The 22709-nt window shown below is 34.4% G+C and overlaps 1 protein-coding gene across 1 annotated transcript in view; it reads right to left on the bottom strand.

Annotated features, from left to right (window-relative positions):
* Positions 1–22709, bottom strand: part of LOC138187333 (fibrillin-2) — a 222284-nt gene that overhangs the window by 116078 nt on the left and 83497 nt on the right. The window contains exon 2 of the mRNA XM_069128003.1: positions 12685–12870. Coding sequence (XP_068984104.1) covers positions 12685–12870 — 186 coding nt within the window. The remainder of the gene's footprint in view (positions 1–12684; positions 12871–22709) is intronic.

The following is a 22709-nucleotide window of genomic DNA, read 5'->3' as shown; positions in this document are numbered from 1 at the left end:
TTCGATCTTTAAACATTATAAGTATTTTTGTAAAATATGATGATTTAAAATCAAAATTATAAAATATTGAATATTTCTTGCCATTAAACCGACAAAGATATATTTCTATTACATTAAATTACTAAATTTTTTATTTAAAAAGGAAGCGACCAAATTTTCACATATTCAAACCAGGCAAATGAAAAGAGAATCAGCGACGTGTATACAATGTTCTTTCACGTACAAATCCCAATATCGAGCATCAAGAGTGAACGAAAAAACCTGTTCCCTATGCTTTGACCGGCTTTTATAAATCGTATTTTTAAATATCGTTGGAATTCCTGCAGTATTCCATGTTGTTTTATTGAGGCACGAGAGATCAATGTCACACAGGCTAACAGATATAAAAAAAAAAAAAGAAAAAAGAAAAGAATATTTACACCGTTCCTTCTCTATGATGCGGAAATAAAATTCCATTAAGGCATGTAGTCTGATTTATCAGGATTCGTTGCACCACAATAAAGAGAAAAAAAAGGAACGAGAAGAAAAGAAGCGGAAGAAATAAATCGGATTAAAGTCAACGAATCTCGTTATTTCATATTTGCATGGTTGGTATTTGACGCGTGATTCGCCGTTTGATACCTGCAATTCTCCTTGTTGAGTGTTAAATATCGTTACATGGTAAAATTTCAGAGGAGGATCAATGTCCTTCAGAATTCTATCGTACAAAACGTTCTATGTTCCAGAGGGAAGCTTCAAATAAGCGTCTCACCATAAATCCTTGTCGCATCCCTCTAATTCTTCTCTATCTTTCCGTCACTCGGAATCCTGCTGTCTAACTTTCCTCCTGTCATCGTCGGCCTTTTAGATGTGATAGCGCTGACCAAACAGAATTTTCAACTCTGGACCATCGCGAATGACTGTGGCTTCTTTCGAGGTATGGTTCTCCACGTTTTAATCGTCGGTAAACCGCGATACGAGTTGCACTGTATCCCATGACTACAAGTATAGTCACAGTTCAATATAAATGTATCGACCTGATCGGCCATAAATACCGATAACGCCATAACGTTTACATTTGCTGTAATTCATGATCATTTTACATTCACTGCAATCTACAAGCTATTTCTGAAAAGGAATATATATTGATGTCTTCAGGTTGATAATTGTTCAAAAAATTCGATTATTTTGTTTTTAACAGAAAAATGTTCTGAGTTCTTAAAGAAAGAATTGTTTAGGTGTTTATAAAAGTTTTATTATGTTTCAGGGGTATAATCCTTAGATACATGTTCCTAAAAAAGGAAATACTCATAAATTGCTTATTTGTCACGTAATGAACAGAAAGGAGTACTTGTGCTTGCTAAATAATTTAGACATTAAAGAGCTACAATATATAGGTTTTTAATCAGATTCATAGTCTTGCTTCAAAATTACTGTCAAAATTCTGTAGAAGTTACTTCAAATTGGGAAATAAAGGAAGGATTATCGCAAACAATGTAATGATTACTTGTAAATCAAATACTATTGAAAAGTTGTAAGACGATATTGGGGAAACATTATTTAAAATTATCAACTTTAGAAGAGCGTTCGGAATGATTTCGGGAAACTATCCTCGTGGATTCAATCAATAAACATTTATAAAACATATTTATAAAACATATTTAAATCTTGTTACACTTAAAAAATTAAGTTTAAAAGATAGAAATCTGTTACAAGAATTATATGAAAAATGATCATTAACTAAATTATAATTAATAATTATTAACTAAATTTCATCAAAAAAGATATGCAAATTATTCGAGCGAATTATTATCGAAAATTTTTATATTCCTTCTAGCATAGATAATTAACTGTGTACAAAAATTTTTTTGGAATTCCGATACGTTATCAATGGTACAGCTTACACAGCAATAAATTTTCCTATCGCAGTCTCGGTCGATTTTTGCTTTTTATTTCCAATGTAGATTAGTGTTTTCCCATCCACGCTCTACAAAGATTTTCCAAGCCTCGCATACACGAAAAATCGTTGTTTGTCAATAAAGTAGAATGATCAAGATTTGTAGTAGGTTGTCGGTACGTTAACATCAGAATTGATTTGGAAATTTCGCTTTTACCGAATTGAGGTGAAACATGAATGAAATCGAGATTATCTTGTTGAATTTATTGGAAAGCAATTTGAAAAAATAGAGGAAAAACGGTTCAGGTAGTTTCTATAAAACTTTTCTGTAAAAACGAGCCTAATCGTTTTTCAAGATATTAAATCGCTGTGTTATGTATATATATATACATATATATGTTAAAAACTTAATTTAGATTCATAAAAATTGAATAATTTGAAATATACTATTTCAATTGAAAATTCATCTTGATTTCTCGTCATATTTAATATAAATTTATTCAAATCCTTATTTACAGTTACAAGAGATAGTTTCCTTGAATCATTCGTGTTTAACAGTCGATTTTAAATTCAAACAAGTTCACATTTATGTCAAAATAAAGAATTTCCAATTTTTTCGTAATACTCTAAACTCTACTCTAAACCGTATATATCATTGAATAAATATTCTCACGCGTTTGCTTTTTTGCCACATAAACTTAGTTTTTAATTTGTGCAATTTCAAATATATTTTTGGCAGCTATGATTCCACAAAAAAATATTTTAAAATACATTTCATTTATAAATATAAAGCGAATTTATAATGTGCAGATAAAATGAAAATGGATATATGCACATATTCGAATCAAATACGTTATATAAAAATAAAAACATATTTGTAAAACAAAAAATGTGACTATTCACTTCGGACAGATTCATTCGTTGATTTTATAGATTTCTCTTTTTTATCTTATCATCCTACTTTGAGATTAGAAGTGTAAAATTCACGTATACTATATTTGCATTTACTGTACTAAAACTAGTTAAATAAAGATGATCAGTATTATCCGAATTGAATTGTAAGATTATTCTAATTTCTGTATTGTAATTCTAAATTATTATTCTAATTTATAAATTCTACAAAGCAGGAGAGGAGCAAGAAAGGATGACAGCAGATCAAATTATGGAAGAAAGAAGAAAGAGAGAAGCAGAAGAGAGGGGGAAAAGGATAAGGGAATCCAAATATAATATACACTATAGAAATATAGCCAAAGAAAAATTACCAAAGTACTTAGAAAGGAGGATGAAGTGAAAGGACAGAAGAAAACTGGCAAGATTCAGATGTGGAAACGAGACTAAAGCAAGGAAATACTGTAAAGAAGAGAAAGAAAAAAGATGCAGACTATGTAGAAGGAAAGAAAAAGACCTGAGACATGTAATAGAAGAATGTGAAATAACGGGAGGACCAAAGGACATAGGAAAAAGTCTGAATGAGACTGGAGAAGGTTTAACAGAACTGAAAGCAATAATAGAGAGGAGAAGGGCAATACAAGACGGGGAAGAACGACAGAAAGGATGCACAGCAAGGAGGCTAAAGACCAAAGTTGCAATAGTTTTTAGTCATTAGTTGCTAATTTGTAGTTTCTAGTTTTAGTTTTTAGAGATAGAATAATTAAGGGAGTGCAATAGAATAGAATGGAAAAGAGGGAAGGTAGACATGTAAGAAGAGAAATAGACATAAGAGATGTAAAACCGAAAGTTCGTCCAAAGCCGAAAGGCACGGACTAAGCAATAATAAATAAAAATATAAATTCTACAAATCCATCTTTGATCTTGTATTAGTACATATATAGCTTCATTTAAGCTATCTAACTATCTGCCAATCAGAAAGTCCTCGTTGGATAATAAATCAGCTCTTAACATATCTTATGTATAGGTACACAGTAGGTACTTTATGCATGGCTAGTGTGATATGACAAGTTCTGACATAAACCACGTACGTATCAAGTATCAAGTCTATCCTTCAATCTGTCTAGATTCTAGATTCCTATAATTGGCCCTGACTCAAACCTTCTTATATAAGTATACATTACTGCACAAGTCATCGTGCAAATGCAAGATGAAATACGATACTTCACCTTAACTTTTTTTCTTAATATTTGTTTGAACATTTCATTATTTGATAGAAATATCAATAGAAATTGGAAATAGCTCAATACTTCTAACAATTATTGAAAGCCACCAAGGAACATGTATTCGGATCCTTGATCTATATTTTTCCAAATCCAAGCTTTAACCATTAGAAATTCTTTTAGCTGCTCCACCAGCTATTTCTTCGCAAAATTTCTTCAATCTTCCTGAAAGACTAAAACCACAACTGTTTGCAGCGACGCGATCTATCCAAAGTAATCAAACTTTTTCATCCATCCGTGAAAACAATTTCTTCAATCTTTCCCTCCGTAACAGTTTTACAAGCGAAAGGGGCGAACAGGGTGAGTCCTTCGCTGAACCCAAAGATAAGGCGGACACATTCTGTTTTCGTACGAGTTTCGCTATCCCAGTGTCCCAGTGGAGATTTCGTCGTCGTCGGTCGTGTTGACAAACGAAAGAGGTATACCACTATGCGTGATATCTCGGTTTCTTTGATGGCCAACCGCCGTCCATGGATTTCGTGTGAGTATGTGTGTGCACGTCTGTGCTCCTCGATTCGATTCGAGTGGAGTGCCGTGACCTCTCGACCTTCTTTAAGGAGTGCTTCGATGAGTGGCCACTCCGTAGCGAAGAGTCGATCCGGAAGTATATCGAGTCGTGAGTCCTCTGCCAGTCATCCGACAAGAATGTCTTTTTAAAGATTTTAAAGTATCGTGAATGTAGATACGCGAGGATGAGAATGAGAAATTGTTTTCAGCGATCGATTGGTTAGTGATAGATTGTTAATAATAACTCGCGACAGTACTCGTATTTAAAATTGAAGGAAGTGTATTGAAATGATAATCCTAATAAATATATCGATATATTGTTTGTTTTAGCACTGATTCACAATTACTGTCTATTCCTATATGATATTTTCTGTCATTAGTCTACCATACATCTTACATTTTTATTCAGATTGGTTTCAAACTTTATTAATACTGTCATGATAGTCGAGTTTCATAACTGCGTTAATTACATTTCAAAATGTTCTGTACAACGCACGTAATACATTCATAAAAGGTGTCTCAAGATATGCGAGAAGAAGTACATATACGAGCAGATTGAGTTGGAAGTAAATAATGGGATTTGAGATTGTCGTTATTAATAAAATTTTTAAATGTTTCGTATAACACACATATTATGTTCGTAACAGGTATCTACAAGTATCCGAATACTTTTTTATGTACAAATATGTGTATAATCATTTCTTATTAATTCGATGTACGTACTGTGTTGAGAAGTGGGTTTCCCTAGTAATGGCGAGTGTTGGTTCGAGAACACAGCGAATTATTCCCTCCAGTTGCACGAAGGTGCAACTGTCAGGGACAACTTAATGACTACGTTGTTGGTACTGTGCACGGAAACACGCGGCATTCCTCTGAACTCCTATGTTAAATTCCGGCTCAACGGGATGCCGACGAAGACTCCCGCTGCGACACAACGCTTCCACTACGTGCAATGATAACGGCATAATAGATCTTCCGCATTTAATCTACGATTTCATTCGATTTAACCGCGCGGAAAGCTCGCTTAACACGCCTCCTCTTAATTAGCTTTTATTCCGCGACGTATCCGCGGCAACTCTATGATGAAATCGAGTTCGCGATTGCACCGGTGTGATGATAAAGATGTATCGTCGCCGTTTTGACGAAGTTAGGGGGAATGGAAATGTCGAAATTACATTGCGAAGAACGTGGCTTGAATGGATGGAAGATTCTCTATAATTTGTAATAGGTTTTTTCATTTAGTAACATATTGAAATATGGGAAACGTTTATATTTTATTTGGGTAAACACGACGTGCACTTATCCGCATTTGTCTTTCTACAACATTACTTCCACTGAATCAAATCGTGAAATGTTTATATCCTTTATGGACCGCATTTTTAACATCATTTCTTAACGTATTGTATTTCTAGATAATCTAATAAAACTAAATTTAACACGTGCATCGCGAAACCAACTTCAGCTGACCTTCCATTCACGTCGACAATACTATTTTGAATTAAAATAAACAATGAAATATACATATAACTTAATTTTATATTGTAACATGCCACAAAATAGCATGTGTATTTCGTTCATTACTTATATGTTGACCATTGATCGCGTTGAATATGATAATTAATTTTCATTAAACGAAACAATCAATTCAAAAATTACAAAACAAATACTCCCCGTCAAAATCAAGCTTTTACTTTCGCCTTCTCCTCGTTTTATTATTGTATTTTCGAGCAAACGGATTTCCAGATTCAGACACGCTAAATTACACATATTAATTAATTACCATAAGAAGCAGGACACGTTTGAAAGTGCACGAGAATAGACAGGAAAAGTACAAGTGGCCTCTTTCACTTACTTACTTGATACTTCAACACCAATTCTGTGGCGGTCGCGCTTTCATTAAATGTACGAGACTGAATGCGGCACTTCAACTTTTATGCAGATGCGCAGCTCATGAATTTGACTGGTTTATTATCCTCGCCGAAACAGAACCTTTATCATACGATAAAGGTTCGATGCTTTCTATTGATTCGCCTTCCCTTTGAATCGACGTGCTTAATAGTATCTGATTAATTGAAACATAGGAACATGTACCTTAATTAATTTATCAAAGTTTTGATACATGTATAAATATATTTTATAATATATAAAATTTCAAATTTCGAAATCTCCTTTTTGAAAATTTGGAACATTCAAAATCATTTAAATCTTTATTTCTTCGTGTAATATCAACCCTTTTTGTATCGTATCACTATTTTGATGGCATGGATTAAATCTATCTCCACAGAATAGTAGTAATAATATTTTATTACTTATTACTACTCATATTTTTTCCTCAAATTTACTTTATCTTTATTATATTTCCATTCCAAGTATAAATTTTAATATCTTATTTCCTTACGTAGATTTTATCAATTATATTACGATAAAAGTGTCAAATATTATATTAGGATAAAATAACTACTACTATCATATCAATTATAACTTAGTTTAATTACTAATCTATGTATTTCTTTGCACACTATAACGCACACATTGTTTTTCTACTTATTCCGCCTAAAGTTGTCTCACACCTACGCTCCATAATAAATGACGAAACGTATATAAGAACACAAAGCTGCTGATCCTACGTGTGACCTAAAAACCTAGACTGACAAACTTCCTTCGTTTTTCACAACGATTGACGTATCATAAACCTATATTAAGTCATATTTCCATGCATGTATTACACAAAACATTCGATGAAGGCGGATGAATCGTTTGAAAACCAAAATCGTGTTCTCACGCGTGTAACATGCGGCGCGAAACACGCTGGAGCACTTAAAAGGATGTGAAAAGGCACACGTACGCCGGAACATGTTGTCGAAAGCATTAGAAGAGATACAAGCTGCGTGTTGCACGTGTGGAAACGTGATATTGACCTAAAACAGTCCGTACTCCTTCCCAGAGTCTATAAGCAGAACCTAACCAATTCGTAGAATTTTAAATTTCTTTGAATTATACAGGGTGGTTGGTAACTGGTGGTACAAGCGGAAAGGGGGTGATTCTACGCAAAAAAAGAAGTCGAAAATATAGAATAAAAATCTTCTTTCAATTTTTTTGTTTTTAAATTTTTCCATCGAGACAACGATCTACAGTGAGATCCGTTATAACGAGACGTGATAAAGTGCACGCGTACCGAGCGAAAATTCAAAGTCGATTTTCTCGAAAACAAAGCCTCGAACGAAAAATTTTTATTCTATATTTCCGACTTCTTTTTTCGCGTAGAATCACCCCCTTTCCGCTTGTACCACCAGTTACCAACCACCCTATATGTATTTTTTTCTGTTCAACTACATTGTTTACATGAAACTTTTTGTTTCCTTTGAAAAGAATCATAGCGTCGGTTAAAGACAATACTTACCCTGTATATTCTTCCCTTTAAGTCAATATTCAATTCATTATCTACAGTCCTTTAATTTTTCTGTTCAAATTACCGTAGCTTATTTTTATACTGCAATACGTTTCATACGTCAAAACAGTAAAATCATGTAATATGAAAAGGTACTTATTTCATGTGCTTGTTTATACATTTATATTATATTATATTGCTTATTTCGCATAAAATCTAACGAGTAAAAATGCAGGGCCCACGGGAAGATAACATTATATGTACAGAGTGGCTACAAAAATCATTTGCATACCACATTGTGTTTATTATTATTATTAGAATTGGAAATTTCATATTATGAAAATAAAACATAGGATCTGATTAAAAAAACGGCTTCCTTGTAAAATAATTTCAATTTAGCGTAGCAGATCGATATATTAGGCTGTCCGAAAAGTGTCTTTCTTTCGCAAACGTGTTTTTTACAACAGTGCACCTTCATACAAACGTAAAACCAAGTCTGTGAAATGTCGCGATGTTTATCTCAGCAGAACAGAATGGATCGTACATCATTCGACAAAATAATATAAAACAAAAAACGTTGTGCGTCTATTATTTTCTCATAAAACGAAAGAAACTTTTCGGATTACCTAATATTTTGTCATTCGTAAAACTCTTTCTCTGGGCAGCGCAGACAATAATAATCGTAATCAGTGCACCAATAGCATTAATGGTCTTATGAAAAGGCAATACGATATATTCTGGCATACCGTAATATTCGCAGAATCCGTTCAGAGACGTCATCTTAATGATTAATTGATTCATTTAACTCTGCCATCTAGGTTTTTCCTCGTTTAAGACAAATAACAAAGAAGTTTTATCAAGAATGGGGAAATTAAGTTGGCATTAACCTTTTTTGGGGATTTACCAGACGAAATTCTTTCAACTTCGGAAGAAGATCTTCCTTTAATCGTTGCGACCCGTTGAAAAGATGCCGTCGTGTTTGTGACAGCTTCTAATAAGATTTAATATTTCCTACCCGCTACTATGCTTGTACACGTTTTCCTAACGACCCGGTTTAACTGATGAGCGACGTTTCAATTAATTTCCCGTCCACTATTTTTGCGTTCTGAAAAGTTGACTGTTTCTAGCCGTGGCGTCAAACAAGAATTAAAATCACGACCCGGTAAACCTATTACTGTGTCAAAGAATCGGCCGATCAAATGCTTAATTAAGGCAACGATTAGAATCGCGTAACAATTACAAAGAATTAGGAAAGAACTGTTTTAATACAAAAAAAGTGGATTTTTTTATCGTTCACTTATAAAGCAAACAATTTAGGAAACTACAAACTTTCTGTTGGAAATTCTAATTGTGAAAATTGTTTTAATCCCCTTCCATAAAAGATAATTACAAAAATTTTAATCAACCGCTACAACTATTGTAATTTAATAAAACAAAGCAATTTCTTCCAAATATTATAAAATTTAGTTCATTTCAACTGAATCACTAATAACCTATCATAGCGATTAACATGATGGTAAATAATCAATTAAAACAACAGTGTTAAGGTAACATAAAGAACGTAATACAATGTACAATAAGATAACATAGATCTGTTTATGATAAAAAGAATACGTGATTTTTAATATAAGTTGGTGAAAGAAGAAAGGAACAAAATGAATATTTGTTCGTTACAAACTTCAGGGATCCCTATGGAACAATTAAAACGGTCCCACGTGAGCAATGGAATTGCATAGGCCCTTTTTAAATCGTAGACACTTTATAACAATAAAATGATTTAAAAACACTACACTATTTAAAAACACTATTATTTCAGGATAGAAATACAATTGTATTCATATATTCATATCTCTCAAAACTATGAATTAGGAAGAACTTCATCAAGTCACTCAAACCATACACCACAAAACAATATCAGCTTCTTCATTTTCTATATTACATACTTAAAACACCTCAGAAATCCTATGAAGATTACAAACAATCAGGTCAAATCTACCCCAATATACAGGGTGGTTGGTAACTGGTGGTACAAACGGAAAAGGGGTGATTCTACGCGAAAAAAGAAGTCGAAAATATAGAATAAAAATTTTTTTTTTAATTTTTCCATCGAGACAACGATCTACAGTGAGATCCGTTATAACGAGACGTGATAAAGTGCACGCGTACCGAGCGAAAATTCAAAGTCGATTTTCTCGAAAACAAAGCCTCGAACGAAAAATTTTTATTCTATATTTCCGACTTCTTTTTTCGCGTAGAATCACCCCCTTTCCGCTTGTACCACCAGTTACCAACCACCCTGTATTCCTCCCTCTATACCTTAATCCAAGCAATTACCATGCAATAGTGTTCTCTAAAGTTAAGAGAACATATGCAAAGGATAACAAACGACGTACAGACCATGTCTCATATATACAAAAATATCTATAAGCCAGGAATCCAATATTTTCGGGAGATAGAAAATGTACACGTGTCCTGGGCACACGGTATGTCCGCCCAGTCGGAAAGAAAGATGTCGCGTTGCCTCTCGAATATAACGCGCGAGACCGCGGCAATAAATCAAAGCGAAATCCCGTTGCTTTCGATCCCGACCGGCTTTCGAAGGAAAGGGGTGCTTTTCAGGACCACAGCCCCTGGGAGGTGTCGCGCTGCGAAAAATCCATTCGTCATCGTTGCCCACCCGCAACCTCATCGCCTCCTTTCTTTTCTTTGCCGGCGCCTCCGCGTCTTCAAAACCACCCACCTCTTTCCATCCACCGCTTCCGTCCTTTTTTCTTTTTTATTGCTTCTTCTTTTTTCTCCGAGCACCATCCACAGTGCCGGACGAAATGATAGGACTCTTTACATATTTGTGCATTTTGTACATTTAAAAAAGCAAAATCCACATTTCGTGCATCCCATCGTTGCATGCCACTGCTGGCATTTATGCGTAATCCATTACCCTGATGAATATTAATTTGTTGTGTGTGCACGCGCGCGTATCGTATTATAGTAAATGTTTATTTAACTTATTGCTCGATGCAGTAACAAAATTTAATCACGGTTTAAGAAATAGAAATTTCAATTACAAACGTTTGCTATAAGGCTTTTTTTTAGTGCATATTGACTAATAGAGATCGAAAAAAATACTCCACTTTATAAAAATGTATAATTGAGATAGTTGCAAGGGAAAAATATATTTCACGAAAAGACATGTCAAAATATGCAAAAATATGGAACGTTTACATAAGCTACATTTAAGCCTTGTTCATATTTGGATAATATTAAATCAACGGCCCCTAAATCTGTTAAAAGAAAATGGAAAGTTCGATCCAATTTTGAAAAAGAGTTTCACATCTCGTTTAACTATTTTATTTAAAATCGCTAATTTAAAAGAAAATATAAGTACCGAAGAAGGAATTGAAATAAAAAGGGGAATGTAACATAAAAATGAGACACTTAAACGAAAGTATGTCGTGGAAAGTGGATTTAAAAAATTTATCTTATTCTGAAACGAGATCATCACGAGTCAAGTGGGCTATTTGCCGTATTATTACGTCGACATCTGGCGAGATACTTGCAAGATACTTTGGATCGAGATACATGTCGTGGTATTATATCTGTTACTTCACAAGTGTTGTAACGTCGAAACCTTCTTAGCTCACTCACATTATTATATTTACGATAGAGCGTTAAGAAAGACAGAATGTCCATTCAATTTCATATATCGCATATCGAAGATATTTGTGAAGTACGGTTTGCATATAATACGCAAAAATATTTAAAAGATCCAAAGTATAGTACTCGTTATAATATTTAACAGGTAAAACAATTCTCTACCTGCATTCTACTTTTTTAATTATATTTGTGAAAACATGAATTTGTATAAATATCCACGGTCTACTTGTCACGTAAGCGTAGGTATCGACACACAATACATCTCTCGAAACCCACTTGTCAGCAAGATTACGTTCTTCTGTTTAACGAAGATCTCCGTTCCTAGCAATGTGACGATAATTTCAGCGATCGATCGCGAACTTCTTTGTCACGAAATGAGAACGTCTCGATACACGTGGAAACGATGAATAGGCTTGTTGAGTGGCACGTCTATCTGGATAAATCGCGAGCAACACACTTATTCCGGATTTCATATGTTTACCCTCCGCCTACGCAAACACGTGGTGTCCACAAACACCCGGAGATTCATTCCACTCTCCGTTCGATATTACTTGTCTTCTACTCGATAACTTCTCCACGTTCCACGGTATTCAAAGAGAATCGTTCTCTTCACTCCACCTATCGCAAATGCTTTCACAAAAATTCCTCTATACAAGATTATCTGCTTGCATACTTGGATTGTTCAAATTCTTGATAAACATTGTTTTTTAGAGTTTTATACTTTTCGTCTTGTTCTCTACCGTTTTATCAATGAAATGAATTGGAATTAATTATTTTGAAAAATCCAAAATATAATATGAAAAGGGATATTTAAACGAATGAACCCTGTTTGGTATTTTTATCCTAGAAAATGTGTGGTTCTATAAAGACACAAAAATAGATTTGTAGGTTTGTGATAGTGTGTCTCAAAAATTAGTCACTACCGAAATAGATAGCAGAAAAATCTTGAAAATGCCAACTTCGAAGAAAAGAATGTGGTATTTGATAAAGGAGTTTCTTGTGACACATTTAGGTTTGTTAGAACTCCAAGTGTAATACACTTAAGATTGTTAAGGGCTAAAACATAAAACGAAGTAGAAGTAACTTACCGTGAGGCACACATTTCGGGATAGGATGATTCCAACCGTCGGCGGTGCAAGTCAGTATTTTATGGCCCTTCAATCTACGGCCTGGTTCACACGAGTACACGGTCTGTAAAGTACCATCCTTAAGGACGCGCTCTCTCACTCTTCCCCACTGAGGTGCTTGCACCAGGGGACAATTTCCCAGAACTCCTGAAAGTCGAATTGCAGAGCTTTAATCGTGCAGAAGCGTGGGAAAATAAAAAGGTTCTATGCTTGAATAAATCTTTTAAAACTTTGTAACTAATAGATTTAATGCCTGTTGAGAAAACCTAGTAGAATTGGTCTCTTAAGTGGATCGAAATATATGAAAATGAAATATCGGAAAAGTAAAAAGATATAGGAGAAATTATACGTGAAATAGTGTTTCTCGGTTTTATATACTTAGTAATAATAATAATGATTTCATTTCTTTTGATTTAAAAGCTTGTAACTAGCATCGGTGGAAGGTCGAATAATTTAATTCCATTTGACTTAATTTTAATTTCAATTTTGAGATATTCACATAGAATATAGAACATAGAATGTACACATATGTATATAAATTAGAATGAAATATGTTCAAATTAAGTAACCCAATTCAAATTTGATGCAGGCTATCGACCTATAACCTAACGGTTCAGGACAAAAGAAGATATACATCTATACAGAATATAAAAACTTTTCTATTGTACTTCACAGTCACGAATAGAACTAAAATATTAATAAATCAATAGAAAAGATCAATAAATGTTGTATTAAACAGTTGTAACAAAAATATAAAATATGAAAGCTATATTTGAATTTCGAAATGTCATCCACTTTTATCAGAACAAGTCTGATATCGACAGAGTATTGAATTTATTGCACATCAAATTTCGCCACGATTTCACTTCGTTGTATCGAATACAATATTGATTTTCTCAATTTTTATGCATTGTACATTTTTGCTTTCGTTAGAAAAGATTAAAGACCTAGAGAAATTCGAATTTTATTATACTCAACGAAATAATATCAATTTACAAATGTTGTTAGTTGATAAATTATCGTACAAGAAAGCCCTTATATTACAAATTTACAAAATTTATTTACAAAATAAGATAATTAAGCTGTTTCGTTGACAATTCTTCTTATTTTATTATACTGTATATATATACCGTAACAATTAAAGGACTACAAATTGAAAATTATCTTCGATTTGACTTATTATACAAAGATGTGATTCCAGTGTGTGTCCAAATTGTGATTTCCGAATTGGTCTTGCTGAATCATTATTTAAATGACAAAAACCAGTTTTTGCGGTACTTTATGGTCTCGGAACATAGGATAGAGTACACTGAAAATTTAATTTCGGAGAGGTATTGGTCCAGCTTCGCAATTAACTCTGCGATTGGTTACTACCCAATTTTGCTTATAAGAGCAAAAAGCTAGTACGTAGTTAATCAATATTTTTTCAACTCGGTAACAAAACTTTTATAATTTAATGTAGCTACGAAGTTCTCTTTCTACGCATTGGGGTACGAGAATTGGTGCGCATATTTTTCAAAGAAATTTGGTTTATCGAGTATATTATGAAAGTTTCTTCAAAATTAACATCGTAGTTGTACAAACGATTTTCAAAGATATTTGCGGGATATCTTTCTGTCATTATTTCTTTTTTGATCGTACGGTTTCATGAAAATTGAAAAAATTGAGATATTTACGATACTGTAATAAATTATTCGTTTTATTAAATAATGGAGAACTTATCCATGTTTCTGATTTCTATACTGGGGTTTTGTAAAGTTAATGTATAATATAATCTACCGTAAAATAAATGACGGTGATTACTAAATTTAATTTCTTAATATATTTTTTGTACCTTAACGAAATACGCAGTTACAAATTACATTAAATTACTTAATAACATTGCGTTTATTCAACTTTCATGCATTATTTCGTCGCTTGATTTTTAATAAGTTAATGAACATCGTACGTTTCACTTTTAGAATATTACGTGTTATTTTATGATAAATTGTAATATATATCCATACCAAAGGAACTGGACCTGAGTGATAGTAACACGAAATGAAAACAAAGAAGAAAAGCACGAGTAACTCGGCGGTTGTAAAATCGCCAGTAGTTTCCGCAGTAGAAGGGTAAGCTCCTAATCGTTTCGCCACAAAAATCTCGAAAAGTTACGAGCCACAGGACCGGAGGTCATGTTCGCCACCGCCAACGATGACCAGAACGAAACGAGTCTCCGAGTCGTAAGTCGCCAAGCGAAACGACTTTCGTTGTGTACGCGGACAGTGATTTCTACGTGATAAGCGGACACTTCGATTTCTACCGCCTCCCGTGCAAACTTTTTGTTTACGCACTCTTCCGGCTATACGTTATTCGAATTCCATGGAAATTTGACTGTTTGATCGATCAATAAGTTTGTTCGTTCGTGCTATAAATTTTATGGCAGTGTTGACTAAGTAATATCTACCGTCAAATTTTTCAATGGTCGACAAGTATTTTCGATATAGAAACATTTTGAGCGATTGGCCGAAATGAAAAATGAAATATACAATATAAGAATTTGTGTTTTATAATAAAAATCGGAAACTATTGGTTCTTTTATGTGGTTCTTATATGTGATTGTAGTATCTTTTTACAGGTATCTCGATGAAATTGAAAATTAATTTTGCCAAAAGTAGTTACATATTTTTAATAATTATAAAAAAAAAACCAATCTGAATCTACTGGATAGTTCCGCGGTGAAAACGATAGAATCAACGCTTTACTCTGCAGTAACAGTACAACCGTAATTCCGTAACCAATTTCGAAACACTCTGCTCCAATATTCGCATGAACGTCCAACGAACAATAATCTACAAACATTACAACTCGGTAACACGACAAATTCCATGGTGAGCAATCCGATGTCTCGCATATAAAATGATAACGCTTCTGGCTCGAAGCGAGATGAAGGAAGTTTCCGTTTGAAGCCCAAAGCATCATCCACAGAAGGTCTGTCATTTAATTAATACCTGAACGTTTACGTTCCTTAATTAATATGAAGACGCCGTCGGAACACGAAGCGCACGGTCAATTCTCTATTCATGTGCCTCGATATTCCTCAAAGGGCAAAGAGAGAAACGTAATCAAACGAAGGGGCGTTAATTAAACGAATAGAACGACACAATATGTATAAAGATACGGGAACTGATCAGCCCATTACATGCTTCGATCGCTTTCTGTATAGTATTATATCATGCAGAAACGAATACAGGTGAATGGAGAAATCTAGATACAAACATTATTGAAATTCTAGAAAATTAATTTCCATATTTTAGGAAATCTTTTGTTGTTTATTAGCATTCTTTTCTTTCTTGCTCTTTTTTTTTCGTCCTTTTTCTTTTAGTATATTAACACTAGATCTACACTATTACTGGAATTTCATGTAGATACATTCTTTTTTCTTATCATAGAAATTCCTTTCTCCATGTATTTTCATCTACTTTATTATTGAAATTTTTCTCTGCTCTCATTGCTGAAATTCCTTTTTTAATAGCCGTGATTACTTTTCCGCTGAAATTTTATTTCTGCGTGTCTTTGCATTTGTTCTTTGTATTATTGAAATTTTATTTCTTTCACAAGTTTATATAGTAATAGAAATTATTACGTAAAAATTTCAGAAATATAGAAGAACGATTGGATCGAGTAATCGAAAATGTTATTTTATAACATCTTCTTGACAGTAACTCCGCAAATATAAACAGCCAATCAAAGATATTATCTCGATAAATTTATATCAATATAATCAAAATTGTTATCAATATTTCTCAAGTAGAGACTGGAATAAAAATTAAGAATTTTCATCAAGATTGATTCGTCGCGCATGATACCAGGTCTGTAATTATGAAACCGGAATTTGCCTATAGGTGGCCCTAACTGATAATGTAGTTATCACTAAACTGCGTCATTGATGCCAAAAGTCTTTGTTGGCATCTCACAAACATTTTCGACTCAGAACAATACAAGTTTCATACAACAGTTTGTAATAGCGTTGAACATGTCAAATTTTGTGCCTGGAAACTACGATTTGCGGACAGCATTGATTTTCTGTTACCATTTGAAGAAAACTGCTACAGAATCGCATCGAATGCTTGCCGAAGCATACGGTGAGCATGCTCTTGGTAAATCACAGTGCTTTGAGTGGTTTAAAAAATTCAGAAGTGGCAATCTTGACGCGAGGAACGAAGAACGTGGAAGACCACCGAAAAAGACCACCGAGCTGTTAAAACCTGGCGAAACCGTTAATACTAAGCGCTAGCGACAACAAATGATCGATTTGAATCGAGCTTTGCGTGAAAAACGACCAGAATATCAAAAAAGGCGACACAAAGTAATTTTACTTCGTGATAATGCACCATCGCATACAACAAAACCGGTCAAGGAAACGATCGAAGCGTTCAGTTGGGAAATATTTTCGTACGCGGCTTACTCACCAGACTTGGCTCCGTCCGATTACTATTCATTTGCATCGATGGGACACGCACTTTCTGACCAGCACTTCACTTCTTACGAAAATGTACGAAAATGGCTCGATGACTGGTTTGCCTCAAAAGAGCGACAGTTTTTTTGGCGTGGTATCCACCAATTGTTAGACAGGTGGGAAAAATGTATAGCTAGCGATGGGCAATACTTGGAATAAAATATTTTTAATCATTTTCATACAATAAACGTGTATTTTCTATACAAAAAATCCGGTTTCATATTTACATACCTGGTACATGTATAATAGGGGAACGAAGATTTCAATCACGGGAAGTAACACTTTAATTGAAACACCTTAATTAGTGTCACGAACACTCGTCTAAAATGCCTCGATAAATTAATTCGTCGACACGCAAGGGTGCAAGCAATTTTCGAGGCGCTGCCTCCAGACACGTATAGTCGAATCGAAATAATTAACCGATCGTACGGAGCGGTATTGTATCAAATGAGTGGTTGGGCGGGCCCAAAAGCCAGCCACGTTAGCGTTAACCGCGAAATTTATGCCTGTCGATAACGACTGGTTAGAATTTCAGCCAGACCACAGTGCGCCAGCGAAATTTGCAGCGCCTTTTGAATTTTTAACGAGCATTCGCCAGTGCACAATCAAATGATTTATTTTATAGAAATTTTCAAATATTCTCGTTTCCATTATTTCTAATTTTATGTCCATTAATGTTTTATTTCAACGTTATGCGATTCGTAGTTTTATATTTCACTGCGATTTTAATAATATTATGAAAATGTTTGAAGTGCACTTTACTTGTAAACAGCATCATCTAACCGTAAACGAAAGTTACCCATCTCGACGAGTAACAAAGGAAAATTAGGAACAAGCCACGTCAATGCTAATTAACAAAAAGTACTAACGAGATAGTTCGAACGTTGAAAAAACGGGAGTAATTTCGTTAGTTTTTAAGGCGAATTGTAGGGAAAAACGTAGGAAGAATATTCTCTGTCCGGTATCTCGGTAGAACGTTAAATGCTGCAAACTGCTTATAAATTGTGGAGTTACGGTTCATTGTAAGCGTTCGAGGAGCTTTTTCTTTCAAGAAGGACTTTTCCGTAATAAGATAATACAATAGTGTAACGATTATCGGTCGTCTAATTATATCACGCGAAATTCTTTTTCAGAAAATATGAATGTGATTGATGGAAATACGATAAATTCGTTTGCGACCGCGTCGACATTCTCCGTTCTGTGTTATAAGTTTAAAAACGTCCTCGTGATTTTTTTAAATTTTGATGTCTGTATATGTAACGTTTACACTTATCTGATTTTGTTTAAAATATGAATTTTCTAATAATTAGTCTGCTTTTCAAATTTTATTTCCTTTTTCTTTTTTGCCCGCAATTTTATCGAAACGAAATGATAATCGCTTTTATCTAGTTATCGAACAATCATATACGTTACTGTCTATTTAACTATTCTATCGTACGTATAACCAACTCTGCAAAATTTAATCCTCTCACCACTGTTCCCATGTAATCGGAAATAGTACAAAGTTCAAAATTCCTTGTGTTATTTGCACATAATTAGAAATAGCAGATTCAGGATTTAGCCACTCCCTGTTATTCCATTATTCCCCAAACTGTTATAAAATGGTGATATCAAAGAAGAAGTGAAAAATATCGCAACTTCATCAATATTATGAGACACGATTATCACGATTATACGCGTATTGATAAAATATGAAATATTTATTAAGTGTATGTTTGCAGTAAGTCATCTTAAACCCATAATTACTGCTAAAAATGATCCTACTAAATATTGAGGTTTATTAATATGACAGATAATTGGTTGTTTAAATATGTTTGCAACCACTGCAAGGTATATATTTGAAATAGATAATTTTGTGACTTATACAGGATGGTTGGTAACCATGGTAAGAAGTCGAAAATATAGAATAAAAATTTTTCGTTTGAGGCATTGTTTTCGAAAAAATCGACTGAATTTTCGCTCGGTACGCGTGCGGTACGTTATAACGGATCTCACTGTAGATCGTTGTCTCGATGGAAAAATTAAAAAAAAAAACAATTAAAAAAAAATTTTTATTCTATATTTTCGACTTCTTTTTTCGCGTAGAATCACCCCCTTTCCACGTATGCCACCAGTTACCAACCACTCTGTATATTTGATATGCTTTCAAACTGTGCTAATATAATCGAGTCAATTGTATCTCACTACAGAGCGAATGACATTTCAAAATATTTCGTATGAAACATAGGATATACTTTTAAAAAGTTTCTATAAATGATCAAATAGTCTCCTAAGACAGTGTATTTCTAACACAACGACGCTTGTTCTGTAGAAAGAAAGTCTGCTTTTCAGAAAAGTTATGTCGTTCATTATACACGATTAAAAAGAAGGGTAGAATAAACGTTGACAGTGATACAGTAGCAGAAACTGCGAAGTTTTCCGCACTACTTGCGTAATCGGAAAAACAAAATCACCCATTCGTTCTTTGAATCACTTTTACAAAAGGCTGGCAACTCAAACGTAACGCGACCGCGAGCAAACCGATTCGATTCTTTGATCGTTTCCACGTGAATAGCAGCTCGGTTTTGTCGCGAGACCGCGGAAAAATTGCTTGTTCCCGTTCAAAAAATCAACATGGTTCGAAAGAAAAGGTTAACAGAGTGCCGTTGCATAGGAACAAAAAGAAACTCGTGCCCGTTGGGCGTTTAGCGTAATTTGTTCACCCCGCAAATTCTCGCGGCCAAACATCGTGCACAAGCTACCAACAGGGAAAACAAACGATCGCGAGTCTTTTATGGAAGCAATCTGCGCGAACCCGGACCCCATTTACTTAATGCAGCCTGCCCGTAGTGACTCTCTAATTAACGTCACCCGCGATCTCTCTTCCAAAAGGCGCGTTGCCCGACTTTATATTCAGATTCCGCGGAATGCAACTTCTGCCGTTGGAACGCAAATATTGCCAATAAGCATTATATTGTTATAAAAATTCATTGTACTTATCGGAACAGTTTCTGGTTGAATGATCTACCACGTTTATGATGGAACGTTCCCTTTTTGACTTTCTCTTCTACTTATATTCTCTTAATGTAATTGTTATTCTTCAAATTAAATTTTATTTATAAGCTCACAATATATTTATATTTAATTATATTTAAAACAATCGAGTACGTTAGAAGGTGTTCATGGAAATTTAATTAGAAGAGCAGAAGTATGTGTTCGGCAGAATGGGCAACATTTTCAGCAATTTTTGTAATAATAAACTTTATGATTACTTCATATTATTTCATTATGTATTCCTAATTTTCCGTTACGGCAAAAACAAACTTAAACTGCGATAATATCCATCGACACAACGATCTACAGTGAGATCCGTTATAACGAGACGTGATAAAGTGCACGCGTACTGAGCGAAAGTTCAAAGTCGATTTTCTCGAAAACAAAGCCTTGAACGAAAAATTTTTATTCTATATTTTCGACTTCTTTTTTCGCGTAGAATCACCCCCTTTCCGCTTGTACCACCAGTTACCACCCACTCTGTATAGGTATGTAGCGGCACACGAGTCAGAGAACAATTCAAATCCTGTTGTTGTTTTGCCTCGGAGTATCAAGACCGTTAGGTTATAAGTAATGTAAGAACAAATAAACTCCGGGCAAAACAATGTCGCCGCTACATACAACCGTCAAACGTAGACGAATTCGAATTTTCCAGTTCTCCCCCGACCAGTATAAATAAACGGACGCGATCGCAAAGAAAAGAGTCACAGTCAGTTGTCGATCAGTTTTCGACCAGTTATCAATGAATTATCAGCGATGTAATTAACGAGTCATTAGCGACCCTATTTTACGACTTATACACTGTCTTAGCGAATCGGTTAGTACGAGCGCCTTTGCGAGCATTATCTATATACTAATTTATCATTTTAAATGTCACGTTTTTGTTTCATTTGTTTTGGTTGTGTTGCCGTTCATTTTTGAATTAAATGGTAGCGTTGTCTGATGTTTAATGCGATTGGCAATTAAACTCCACATTTCGGCTAACCTGCTACGCGCAGGAGTACTGGCACGGGAGAGGATCAAGGTTGGTGAAAATAAATGTTCGCTTAATCCTATTATATTATTAGACAAATATCTTCCACAACAAAAGTTTATTCTAATTCTAATTGGATATTGACAGAATTGTCATTGAGATTTCGAATGCTCGAAGTTACAATCGTTCGCGATACGTTTTCGCTCTTATTAATTACAAGATTTTAATTTAATTGATTTTCAATAATTTGCAAATTGACAAATACAAACGCGTCGATTAACAAAACTGACAAGAACTGGGAACTAACGAAACAAAGAACTAAAAGCTAAAGAACTAAAGGACTAAAGACCTTAAGAACTAAGAGCAAAAAATTAAGAGCTAAAGGAACTAAGAATTGAAAAACTAAGGAACTAAAGAATTGAAAGGCAAAGGAACTGAGAAATTAAGAGCTAAAGGAATTGAGAACTAATCGCTATGAACAAAGAAATTACTTGCCAAGAATTGGGAAACTGATCGCCAAGAACCAAGGAATTAATCACCAAGAACTGAGGAACTAATCACACAGAACTGAGGAATTAACTACTCTGAACTAAGGAATTATCTCTCTCTCTCTGTCTCTGAGTGTCTTCTATGTCGCTACGCTTATTTATAATTAGGTGTACCGTGGAGGGGTCGTCATGTGGCGGGTTATTCCGTGGGGGTTGTGAGGCTTGAATTTGGTTTCTATACAAATTGTTAAATTTTATTTGAATTTCAAATTGAAACGCTCACTCGCGCTATTGGTAGTTTTAGTCTACGTTACGGCGCGTGCGCAGCGCGGGACGTGACAAAATATATTCGACGGTTTCAACGACGAGCAATCTCGTCCAATAAACCTCACCGACCAACCGCCCTCTACACATAAACCGCTACATATATATATATATATATATATATATATATATATATATATATATTACACAATGCTAAAGTTCCTTATAATAAGCTATATATCAGTCGACTTATTATAAATTTATACTAAAAAATATCTAATTTACTCTCTAATACCCAAATAAAAGTTTTACCATTTTTATTCTCCACATACTTTAGTTATCAGCACGGAATACGCGATCTTAAACTTTATTTCAATAACCTATACGTTTCGCTGGATCTGCTATAGTATTATTTATTCTAGAAACGTTACGAAACGTATCGTCACAATGACTTTTCATCTCGTTTGCTTTGCATTTTCATTTGAATATCGTATTAATCTTCTCGAGTCATCTGTTCTCTCTCGATCGATAGATGCGGCATCCACGTCGCTCTAAGTACTCGTTATTAAGCCTCGTCGCATCCACCTCCCTTTTAACGACAGCTAACCCGCTCCACTCGTATATTTCTCCCACTGGAATATTTTACGATCGAAGGGAGGAACCGGCGAGCCAAGCGTTGTCACAATCCCAAGATTTACGTATTGTTACACACAGCTAGTTTCGCAGTGCT

Source organism: Bombus flavifrons, chromosome 2 (assembly GCF_040668555.2).
Source record: "Bombus flavifrons isolate JBK064 chromosome 2, iyBomFlav1_principal, whole genome shotgun sequence".
Taxonomy (NCBI): Eukaryota; Metazoa; Arthropoda; class Insecta; order Hymenoptera; family Apidae; genus Bombus; species Bombus flavifrons.
This window is presented reverse-complemented; position numbering and strand designations above follow the sequence as displayed.